Source organism: Panicum virgatum, chromosome 9N, assembly GCF_016808335.1.
Source record: "Panicum virgatum strain AP13 chromosome 9N, P.virgatum_v5, whole genome shotgun sequence".
NCBI classification, from domain to species: domain Eukaryota; kingdom Viridiplantae; phylum Streptophyta; class Magnoliopsida; order Poales; family Poaceae; genus Panicum; species Panicum virgatum.
The window spans coordinates 20,580,457-20,592,568 of NC_053153.1; the positions used below are offsets into that span (position 1 = coordinate 20,580,457).

Sequence of the window (12,112 nt, forward strand, 5' to 3'; positions counted from 1 at the left end):
CCCGCCGGCGGCGCTGCGGGCCGAGCCGTGGCCCCGGGGCGGCCGGAGGTGCGGCGGCAGGCGGCGCGCACGGGCGGGGCCCAGGGCGCGGGCGCGGGAACAGGGGCGCGGGCGCAGGGCGGCACGCGGCTTGGAGCGGCGGCGGTAGGGGTGGCGCGGTGGCGGCGCGGCCGGGCCGGCCAGGGCAAGGCCAGGCGGCGCGCGGGGAGGGGCGGATGAGGGCCAGGGGCCCCAGGCGGCCGTGCGGCTCGCGGCGGCGCCGCACGAGCGTGCGCAGGGGGCCCCCGCGGCGTGCGGCAGCGGTGGCACGCGGCGGCGGCTTGCGGCGGCGGCGTTCCGGCCGCCGCGGAGCTCGGCGGCCGCGGGAGCGGCCGGCACGAGCACCAGGGCGCCCGGGTGGCCCTAGGGCGCGCGTCAGCGGCGCACGGGGAGGCCCAGGGAGGTCCGGCGGCGTGTGCGGGCGGCGGCGGCGCATTCCGCGGCGGCGCAGCAGGAAATCGACGGCGACAGCCGCGGATTCGGGTGGGGAAAAGGCCGGTGAGCGAGGGGAGGTCGCGATTGAGCTCACCGTGGGTCGATTTTGGGCGGAGGAGACCTCGGAGAGGGAGCTCGACGAAGAGGGGCGGAGCTCGGCGGGAACGACGATGGCGAGCGGCGGTCTGAGCTCGGTGCTAAGTCGATTCGGCCGGGGTAGGGCACGGCCGCGCCCGTGGAGGGATGGACGAGCTTCGGGGCGAGGTGTAGTGGTTTGGAGCGCGACGAATCGAGTTGCGGCGGCGAGGACTTGCCGGTGCGACGAGCGGCGGCGGTTGCTCGGTGCTGCTCGCTCGAGCTTGGCTCGTCGTGCACTGAGGAGGAGAAAGGAGGATGGGGACGGCACCAGAAGCTTCGAGGTCGTCCGCGAGGTGAAGAGCGGCGCTCAGCGCGATGGCCGACGCGTGGAAGCTCGCCGCCGGCCACAGTCGCCGGTATGGCGTCGAACGTCACAGTGACGAGCACAGTGGAGATACTGTTCACTCGTTTAAATGATTTTAGCTCGCGTTTGACCAGTTGAAACTCAAATTTTCATATGGGAACATGAAATTTGGCCAAAATAGAAGTTGTAGAGGATTAAAAGATCTACAACTTTCGTTTTGGGCGAAAGTTGATTTGGAGCTCGGAACAAGGACAAAAACGAGATCGAACACAGCTAAGTAGATGTTTACTAAGCGAACGCGATTAGCGTTAACGACGAATTTGAGTCCACGATTAGCGAGTTTAACTCAAGATTAGCGAGACGATTAACACAGGGGTGTTACAACAGGCGAAGGGCCGCGGGCCGAAGGCGGAGGGCTCAGAGCCGAGGGCCGGAGGTGCACTGGGGCGAACACGGAGCCAAGGGGCTCAGGGCGAGCCGCGAGCAGAGACGGAGAGAATGATTCTTTTGCATTTGGGGCTTCCTTGCTAGACTTTGTTGAATTGGGTCCATAAGTTGTATATGATACTCCCTCCGTTCCAAAAATAAGTATAGTTTTTGGCATTCAAATTTTGTCCCACAAATAATGCAGTTTTAGCTTGTAATGAAATCCATCTAATTAAAGCAATATCAAGTATACCAAGAACATATAGAGCGAATCAAATATTCAGTAGATATTATTTTTTTAGTTTCAATGTCTGCATTCATTAAGGATCCAGAAACCCAAATAAATAATACAGTTTTCAATCACAATTGGTAGAAATAATTATGGGTAACAAAGTCATTTTTTTGAATGAGTAATGTGTTTGAATTTTCTAAAACTACACTCTTTGTGCAATGAAGAGAGTATATATATCTATGAATACATGTTGATATTTCCTCCTAAATCTTGGGTATGCCTAGGCATACAGGGGCGTACCCCTGGCGCCGCCCCTGATCGCCGCCCCCAGCCGTGCTCGACGCCGCCGGCGAGCGCCCGCCCCCAGCCCTGCTCCACTCCGCTAGCCAGCTCTGCTCCATGGAGGTACCAGGCTCGCCAGCCGAGCTCCTCTATTGACTGAAGAACGGGGTTGGCCATGAACGATAAAGCTCAAGTTCTAGGACCTCAAGTCCAAGCGGAGCTTACTCAGCGCGCGCTTCAGAGGCGGCCTCGGTGGGCGCAGTGGCTTCACCGTCGCGGGAATCAGCGCTGAGGTCAAGGGACCAGCTCCAAGAGGCGAGCAGGGAGCAGATGCTCGAGCTCGATCTACCGCAGGCACCAGGCCGCCTCCTCGACCGCGCCCTCGCTGGGCCTGCGTGTCGGCCGGCCGGAGCGAGCGCCTCCTCGACCGCGCCCTCGCTGGGCCTGCGCGTCGGCCGGCCGGAGCGGGCGCGCAGTGCAGCGCGGGGTGGGGAGTGCGGGGATGGAGCATGTGGCCGGGGGTGGGGAGCAGCACGGGGCCGAGCTGGGCGGGGGCCGAGCGCCGAGCAGGCTGGGGCGGCGGTGAGCAGCACCGCTCGCGCGATCCGAACGGGCGAACGGAGAAGACGACTAGGGAGGGGCAGAAGTGGAAGAAAAAACTCTGATGGCATTCTTAGCGTGCTGGCACAATGTAGGAGGACAAACGGACAAACCTCAATTATAGGATGGCATTGCCCACCCTTCGTAAAGACACAATCCCAATTTTCTCCCCGGCAGCAGCGCCGCTGGCCCTCGACTCCGCAAGTGTGATCGTGAACACACACAACTTCTGCTGTTCTGCAGTTAACTTGACGGGGCTGATAGCCCATGACTGTTTGGGCCTTTCGTAGGCATCTCAAGCACAAAGATGCCCGTGCCGAGCCCAATGTCTCTCTGAGCCCAATTTTTTTTTTTTTTGAGAGTCTCTGAGCCCAATTTGAAGATAAGAACGGACAGAAAACAACACAAAATGAAAGCCCTAAATATGAAGCCTTAAAAAGTCGAAAGCTCTTTATACTGATAATCATTTTCTCAAGGAGTATAGGATGAAATGACAAATTAGCAGTTCCATTAGGCATTAGTCAAGAATATTTGTTCATATAGACATACAAAGGCGGGGGTGTGGGTACCAACGAAACTTCATGAAAAGGAAAAGCACCCACTATTATAACACTTACATTAAGTAAAATCATAACAAGGCATGCTTGGGGTGAAAGCAAGATTGTGGGATGGGTGCTCCTGAAGCCACCGAGAGGCAGTGAGATTTCTTAAAACTGCAGATGGTAGCTGCTCTTCAAACTGCATTACCAAATAATAAGTTGGTAAAGTGCAGTATTTTTGCCAATTTGGGCGTTGTAGTTATCTGTCTCTCAAGCTTATCTAGCAAAGTAGTAGTACCGATCTTCTCATCACCGATTTATGTTCTGCACAAAACATCACCAATTAAGTGGGGGGGGGGGATGCATATCATCTTTAAGGGATGCACTTCAGGCCATTTTCAGTTCTCCAGGATGTTAAAAAATAAAGAGACTACACTGTGCATCTTAAGGTGCAAATAATCCAAATGCTAGTCTGAACTCTGAAGAGAAAGAACATCATTTGTTTTACATAGAGCAAAGGAACTGCCATGATTTATGGTGTATTATTTCCAGTAACAAAGGTCATACAATAGAAAATGAAACAAACTTGTCACACAATGGACAGAAAAATGATGCCAACAGTTGTCAGGTTTGATTCTAATCATCATCTACTAACATGCAACAATTTCACAGACAACATGCTCTTTTCACTTTATTGTAGATTTAGATGGGTTGCCAAATCATGAAATGTACACAAGAGGACTGGAAGAGCATTGTGTATCCATAAAGTTGAGCTTAGCACATAGAGGTGACATGACTAATCATGTTCTGACACTGCTAAATAATATATAGCTAATCATTTACCTGCAAAGCATGCTGCTCAGCTGAAGCTTAACAGCCCTCCACTGCAAACAATGAGAAGAGCCTCCTTGATTAGTTTCTTGCCACTGACGATAGGAAATGAATCAAGGATTAGCAGTTTACCTACAAAAACAAAAGAGAGAAGTTAATTAACAAACAAAATTAAGTTAGCATTATATAAATATAAATTATTTAAAATATCAAAACATTTCCGAAAATAATTAGCACCTGGATGGTCCTGCATACAACAAAAGTTAAGTATAACGACAAAACAAAAGAGAACAGGAGGGAAACAACAAGTGTTAGAAAGATAACCTGTAAAAAAGAGTTAAATAACAGATAGAATCAAGCTATATGAGAACAAACCGTAAACAATATGAGCTTGATCAGGAACCTGTCAAGCAAAACACTAGTCACAACTGTACAGAAATTTCAGTCAGCAAAGTCAGTCAGGTTCCTGCTGCCTGGATTGCAGAACCAAAGAATCCTCAGAGATTTACATTGTCCAACAAATTTACACAGCTTGATTATATTATAGCGCATCAGACAATCAATATTAGAAGAACATAGAAAAGAAAAATAACAGAACGTAAAGTAAAAAAAAACAAAATAACTAAATAGGAGTGGGGAAAAGAGAAGCGGCGATCGTTTATCTGAAAGTACTACTCACTACTGATTCCGAATAGGCAGTTCAACCAAAGTTTACGAGTTACAACAAGGTTCCATGAAACTGAATTCATACTACATAGACATTTATTCAGTGGTCTAAGGAGTCTCATATCCCTTCACAGGTCTACAAAGAAGGAAGCTCTTATAGTCCCATCTTGTGATCCAAGGGAAAAGGGGGTAGAAAGAACGGCATTAGATGGCTGGCCGAAGAAAAGTAAGTCTCATTAGCTCTAGCTCAGGTCCATGCCATCTCCAACCTGGCTGGGGATTGGAGACACAGCAGAGTAGGACCTCTCGAAAGGGGAAGGGTGCAGCTGCGCACCACGCCTGCGCTTAAAGGAGCAACCTTCATTGCTGTCAACTTCATGCTTCCTGCGGATACCCCTCACTGCCTGCTGCTCGAGTGGAGAGAGCGGGAACAACTGCCCACTCACCCGACAGAGCGAGTTGTGGTTATCATAGAGGATCCTCTGGTTACAGTTTTTGTCGCAGATGTGAGTGGTTCCAGTCAGTTTGCAACGAAACATGTTTCCAAAAACGTGCTCATTCTGGCACCTCTTGTCACACTTGTGACTAGGGTTTGACCCTTCTGTGTTAAGAATGGCAGACAAGAAAATCACATTGCTGGGCTCAGCAATCACAGATTTGCCAAATACCTCCATTGCACTGCTGCAAAAATTTCCCTCACAGACCCCTTTCGGTTTCTGAGGTCAGAAGTTTCTGCAACCCAAAACAAAAAATGGTTCAGAGTTCTATTTTGGAGCTACTGCAAATGACCAAAATGTGCTATTTCTTGATGCTACTGCTGAGGCAACTCATCAGTAATAAATTAAAGCAATTGGGAATTGTATTGTCAGGAGGTGAGATAATCTCGCCTAATTAGCAATAAATTAGAGCAAAATGCAGATTCGTGACATTTTCGCCCAATTCCTGCATCATAGATCTAGTGTTCACTCGTGTGCCTGACAATAATAAAACCTGAATTTCATCGAATTTTGGCCAAATCTTAAGAGTTTCATGTCACCAAACCGAATCTGAGCTACAGATGCAGTACAGCTGGCACTGAACCTTAACGAATATAAAATTCGCCAAGTAGAAATATAAAATCTCGCAGATACAAACAAAAAAAATAAGACCCCAACAATTCAGCATCCATCCCTTTCAACCGGTAGGCAAACCAGAAATCTTCTTCTTTACCAAATATTAAACAAAGGTGAACCAAAAACCTAGCTGCCCCACTCCTCCTCTGCCTTTACCACTGCAATTTTATCAGATCTGAACGGTAAAAAAACTGCAACCACCTCATCAGCCGCAATAAATCCTCATATGACAGCGTCTCGCGCCACAATCCACATGCAACGCAACCAGAACATATTAACAACAGCTAATCCAAAAATCTAAACGGACCCTCTTCTTTCCTCGAAACCCCAAAAGAGAATTCTCGGGCAAAAGCTCGCCTAAAGAGTGGATGAAGGGGATTTACCGGCAAGTTCAGAGGCTCAAGCCGAGGCAGGGAAGGGTGGAGAGAAACAGCAGGGGACGACGCGGAAGAGGGCTTCGCCCTCTCTCTCTCTCTCTCTCTCTCTCTCTCTCTCTCTCTCTCTCTCCGCCCCGTGGAACAGGAACCTCGCAGTCAGCAGCAACAGCCGGACCGGGAGGAGGGTGGGAGGGAGAGGGCCCCGATTTATAGGATCTGCGGCCTTCATCAAATGACCAAAATACCCACACCAATGGACCAGAGCTTGAGACGTCGACACGAAGCTCGCGCAGTCGCGCGTGCTCGCGTCCTCGACGTCCCTCAGTGGCTGGCTTCCTGTCCGGCGGCTCAGATCGGCTAGGCTCACCGCTCAACCTGTGGGCCGGCCCCCCGTTGTACCGCAGTATGAAGTCAAACAACGAGCAGTTTGTTCGTCATTTCGTGGGGTTTCGAGGAACGTTATACGGGACCCAGGACCAACTTGCAGAATCCGTATAACAATTTAAGCAAGGGATCATTCTACCGGGCCATCTATCCCAGATATTCTTTGGTCACATGAGGTAACTAGCAATCGCCGAAACACGTTGCATGTGGTATCACATGATGTTTTCCGCCCCGCGACATACATAATATCTAATTATTGCTTACTTTAACTTTGTGTCGAAACTAAGTTTGACTAAGTTTACGGATAATTTAATAATCAACACCAAAGCAAAGTACACACAGTTAAAACATATTTCATGATGGATGCAACTAAACTAATTCAATATTGAAGAGTGTTTTCATTTTTGTAAATTTAGTTATTAGAATTAGACAAGTTTGACCTAGAACAGAGCAAAGTTGAACAATAATTTGCAATGGAGGGAGCCAGCTCAATGATGTACCATCTTGATTTTCAAAAATGGATAAATATTTAATTAGTCTGCAATAACCGTACCTAGAGCATGAACCATCTGCTACTTATTTTGCTTTAACTTCTTCTTTTTTTTTAAATTTGAAAGGCCTCAAAGTATGCAAGTTCAGTCTATCCATATACGCAACATATAATGCCCAAAAGGATTAGAAGCTAAAGGCATACATCCTCCATCCACAAATAATGCAAGCATTTTATAATTTTTAGGATATGTTAGTGAGATGATCGCAAAAAAAAAAGATCGGTTAATGAGAAAGAGAAATGGCTATGGGTCCTCTTAATCAATCACAAATATTTCGGAGATGCATTAACATCTAATTAAATTAATGATGAGGGTGGATTATGCTAGAAATGCTGACATTATCCATGGATAAATTTGGAATGTTTGAAATGCTTATATTTATGGATGGATGGAGTACATAATTTGTTTTATATATATATATATATATGACCGGTCTATTTAGCATCCCGGTGTTGAATAATATACACCAACGGCGGCGCTCTCGCCGGAGCTCAGACAGCTCTGAGTAGTAAAAGCTGTGAGTACTTTACTGTCTGTCCATTTTAAATTAATGCTCCTTTGACCAAACAGTTGTCCGTGTCTACTGAGTTAATGCTTGCTCTGCAACCCCGCGGTGATTTTGGCGTGATTTCAGTTGGCCGGTTGGCCAGTCGTTGTGCGCTGCAGCGCAGTTGTGGTGCCTCCGGCGTTCTAAATATTACAGTTTTTGGTGTGGGTGGGAGTAAAAAGCCTTCCGTGGCAGCTTCCTGGCAGCCTTGTTTGGTTTGAATGGGGAGTAAAAGATTTACTACTACACGCATCTAATGTACATCTGTACACGAGTCTTTTTTTTTACTTCCAAGCATGAGTTAGGTTGAAGTTTTTATTAATTATGGATGAAGCAATGAGTTCGGTTTAGAGGTGTAAAATGCTGAACATTTGGGAAGTAAAAATAGTGAGCAACATTGTTTGATTTGGTTGGGAAGTAAAAATTTTACAGCAACGATACAGGCATGATTTTGCCAGTTAATGCTGTAGCTCTAAGAGGATCGAACCTACGACTCTTGCATAAATACAACCGCAGCAAATAGATTAAAAAATCAAGAATCAGACTTGTGGTATATTTAAAAAAGTGACGTGTTCATGTTTCAAAATATTTAAATACCATGTTACATGAGCTGATCACGTATCACACAAAAGTCATAGAAGCAATGCCACAACATTCGCCAGTCGCCACCATGTGGTCATGCTATCCCACAAGCTCATTGTTCGACAAATTCCGATGTAGCATTGCTCCCAAGAGTGTCTCTGTGACAGTCCTATGCCTCTCCTCACCACCTGCATTACCAAGAAATATTTATTGTAGTGTCTAAATTGTTGAATATGAAAATTGTAAAAATACTACTCTAACTCATGAAGCAAATACTACTCTAAATTGTGAAATTACTGCTTGAATACGAACAAAAATACTACTTTGAATTATGAAAAGATACTACATAAATTGTTTAAAACTGAGAGGAGTAATTAATATTAAAGAAGTAATTACCATATTAGGATGAGTAATATTCAAAGAATTAATCATCCCGTGCATGCATCTTCCCCTGAATCTTTCTAGCTTGGGGCTTATCTAATAGAAACACATACTACTCTAAATTGTGAAATTAATGTCTGAATATAAATAAAAATACTACTCTAAATACAAAAAATACTACATAAAATTCTTTAAAATTAAGAGGCCTAATATTCAAAGAAGTAATCGCCCATGCATGCAACTGCCCCCGAATCCTTGAAGCTTGGGGTTTATCTAATAGAAGCTCATACTACTCTAAATTGTGAAATTACTGCCTGGATATGAATAAAAATACTACTCTAAATACAAAATACTAACAAGTGAGGTTGGGTGGCTACCGTAAAAAAGTATGAGTGGCTGTCGTAAAAAATACTAATAAGCGAGGTTGAAGCACATATGATGTTGAAGTAAAAAAGTATGAGTGGCTGGCGTAAAAAATACTAACAAGTGCCACTGCCATGGAATTGGGTTCGTTGTGTATTTGTGATTCCTAATCCTTTATTTGGCAGACTCATGTATGTGGCTTGCATCTAGGAGGCATCAGTTCAACGAAATTAAGATGATCAAATGTGGTTGCCTGTCTTACCTGTTGTATCCACAAAATGTGGCTTCCGCGGCCGCTGACTGTCGCTGTCGGATTTGTGCTAGCGAAATCGATTGGGCGGCGAATAGTGGAGAGAATCTCGTGGCTTCCCGGTGCGTTGGTGGAGACAGCCGGCGATGTAGACAGCAACTGTGGGTAGTGGGCACTTAACCCGGCGATGGCCCCCAAGCGGTTCCGCCGGGGGGAGGGGGCGCATGCACGCGCAACTAGCAGGGGCGGCCATGTGGTGGCCACCAGGGGGCACCGCCAGCAGGGGGCGCTGCCAGCAAGCCCGATGACCAGGGGGATGGCGGCATAGGGCACGCAGGCCTCCAATCCGGGTGTGTTGCAGGGGGTGGGGAATCCGTGGAGAAAGCCGTATGGGTGGGGTGAGTGAGCACGCCAGCGGCGGGGTGAGATTTTTTCGTCGTGCGGCGGTGGATTGGGTGTGGATCAATGTTGAGGGAGGAGGGAAGGTGGGCTCCTAGTTCCTTGCACTGGGAGCATAATCGGAGGCATGATTCCCGATGGTTTGAAAACAACGTCCTTCATTATCTACAATCAGTGCTCGGTGAGGGGTTTTTGAACCGTAACACTATGTTGTTTTTACGACTGCGTTGTTTGATAATTACGATCCGTGAGCGTTTGGTTTTACCTACAAGAATGACGGCCCTTTAATTACGCATTTGATTTGGTGGTTTTATTGTACCCTCCGTGCATGCAGGTTTCAGGAATTAACTGCTGCGAATTAAATGTGGTGGTTGTTGGCTCGCCGGAGAGGTGGCAGCGCCGCCGGCTTGCTGATTAGTATTCAACATCATGGGAGTCAAATAGACTATATATATATATATAAAGTTAAATAAAAAAATCTCGAAGTTGTAGATTTCCTTTTTGGAATGCATTATCTATTAAGATACACTGGGCTTTTTATATTGGTAACAGTACAAATGATAATGGCAACCTAATCATCAGCCATATTTATTGCTAGCAGTGCTCTTTCTTTAATTGATTTATCTTTGAATTTATAAGGTCCTTGATTATATATGAATTGGATCACTAGATCTCATAACTTTATATATGTTAGGATATCATAATATACAATGTTCACTGAAAAATCTATGTAGTTTCGGTTATGATATTTGAAAGATAGCAGTGGTCAAACTTTAGAAATAATATAGGACGGCAAGTGAAACAAAACAAATGCAAACTCCTACTTTTTCGTAAACAAAATCTATGCATTTGTTTTTCAGCTAACAGCTGCTTCGAAGTAGCAGAAGCGAGCAGGTTTTACAATATTTAATTGTGTATACGGAGGAAGGAAGGAGCGGAGTGGAGTGGATTGTATCATAAATGCGCCCTTCTCGTATAATTTGTGTTTTTATTACTTTCGCATGAACCGGCATGGCTGAGATATTTGCTAAGACCACACATAAGTCTAGTATATCACATGTTAATAATTGCAAAAGGGAGAATCACTAAACCCAAAAGGTTGCTGCTTCACCTTTTTCCTAGTGCTGCATATACAGATATACTATGTCCTCGATGCTTACCGTATTGACGCATCAGAAGGACGCGGTTCCAATCGAGTGTTGGCTCACCTAACGGCTTCACTAGAGCATCACCACTGGCCAAGTTCTAGAAGACCTAAAAAAATCCCCCGCCTGGCCCACACAAAGAAAAGGGGGTTGCTGAAGAACGCGTCATAATCCAGAGTCACTGTTTGATCCAATCCAATACTCCTATGCGCGGCTACGTTGGTTAGTTGCGAAAGTAGAGCCCGAGCCGAGCCGAGCCGAAGACCAAGCCGGGCTAAGCCACGAAACGAGACCCAGCAGCTTGACCAAGCCACGAATGGGGGCCGTACGCGTGTGCACGGGCCGTGCGACCGGCCACGTGACGGATTCAACCGGCAGCAAGTAACGTAATTATTCCCCGCGAATTCCGTGGATAACCCTTTGAAAAAAATCCTAAACATCATCGTCATCCCATACTGTGGCCTGTAAACGAGGTGTGGGGCCGTCGCCGTTCGGTGATGGGCGGCCCCACATGTCATAGAGAGGGCAGGAGGTACCAAGGCATAGGGATGGATCTAAACATCCGAATTCTTAGAACAAATTTGATATTTTAAAATAGATATATTTAAAATTTTATGCTAATCTTTTTTTATATTATCAAGCATATTATTACACATAAGAATAAAATTTTGTATAAATTTTTTATGTATTATTTGCTCCCTACAATTAAAAAGGTGAAAAAAGATTCGTATCCGTATCCGATCCGTATTCGAATTTTTATATCTATTATTTGAGAATATATATGATGAATTTAAGGTTTAGTTTTTATGAATCTTTACAAGATCAATGTTAAATACAAGGCTATGAATTTACTATGTAAATTCTATATCTTATTTGTCCATAATCGAAGAAAAATGACCAAAAATCTGAGATTCGAATAGACATCCGAATCCATCCTTACCAAGGCACGCGGATTTTGTTCGGTTAACCTCGAAATTCCCAGCGGCCACAGCGAAAGATACAAATGGGGCCCAGCTGCAGAGAGCACGTGCTGCACATCGGTTGCGAAACAGCGAGCCAATTGCTCTTCAGTCAGTCCCAAGTCCACGGTGCATCTCCGTCGTTCATGTGGGAGACGCTGCTCAGCGCCCGCGCGCTAGCGACGAACAGGCATCTTCTTCCTTCTTGCATCCTCCTTCTTTCTTCTACCTCCGTCGCCACCGCCGGCGACCGCCTCCTCCAGCTCCGGCGGCCTCCTCCTCCAGCTCCGGCGGCCTCCGCCGCCGCCATCCCTAACCGAGCACGCCACCGCGCCACCGTCGCGCCATCCCATCGCCCCCGCCGCCAGCCACCGCCCACCGGTTGTCCGGCCCGGCCCGGCCCGACCGGCGGCGCTCCTGCACCCTCCGCCCAACAACCCGCCTCCATCACCGGACCGCCGCCACCCCGACCCCCCTCTATGGCCGATGGCCATGGGAGCCGGCCAGCCGCCCCCACCCCAGCAACCCAAAATCTAAGGCCGCCGCCTCCCGCCGCCACCCCGGCCGCCG

At 47.1% G+C, this 12,112-nt stretch overlaps 1 protein-coding gene across 1 annotated transcript; it reads right to left on the bottom strand.

The window, feature by feature from the left end:
- Positions 1–2,935: 2,935 nt before the first annotated feature.
- LOC120688453 lies at positions 2,936–6,091 on the bottom strand. Its single transcript, XM_039970783.1, has 3 exons — positions 5,988–6,091; positions 3,839–5,224; positions 2,936–3,319 (listed from the first exon to the last, which is right to left on the bottom strand). Exon 2 carries the CDS (start codon positions 5,164–5,166, stop codon positions 4,735–4,737), a length of 432 nt encoding a protein of 143 aa, XP_039826717.1. The 5' UTR covers positions 5,167–5,224; positions 5,988–6,091; the 3' UTR covers positions 2,936–3,319; positions 3,839–4,734.
- Between the last annotated feature and the right edge of the window lie 6,021 nt (positions 6,092–12,112).

Coding starts and splice junctions, on each gene's coding strand:
- LOC120688453 (XM_039970783.1), bottom strand. CDS start 5,166: ATGGAGGTATTTGGCAAATCTGTGATTGCTGAGCCCAGCAATGTGATT.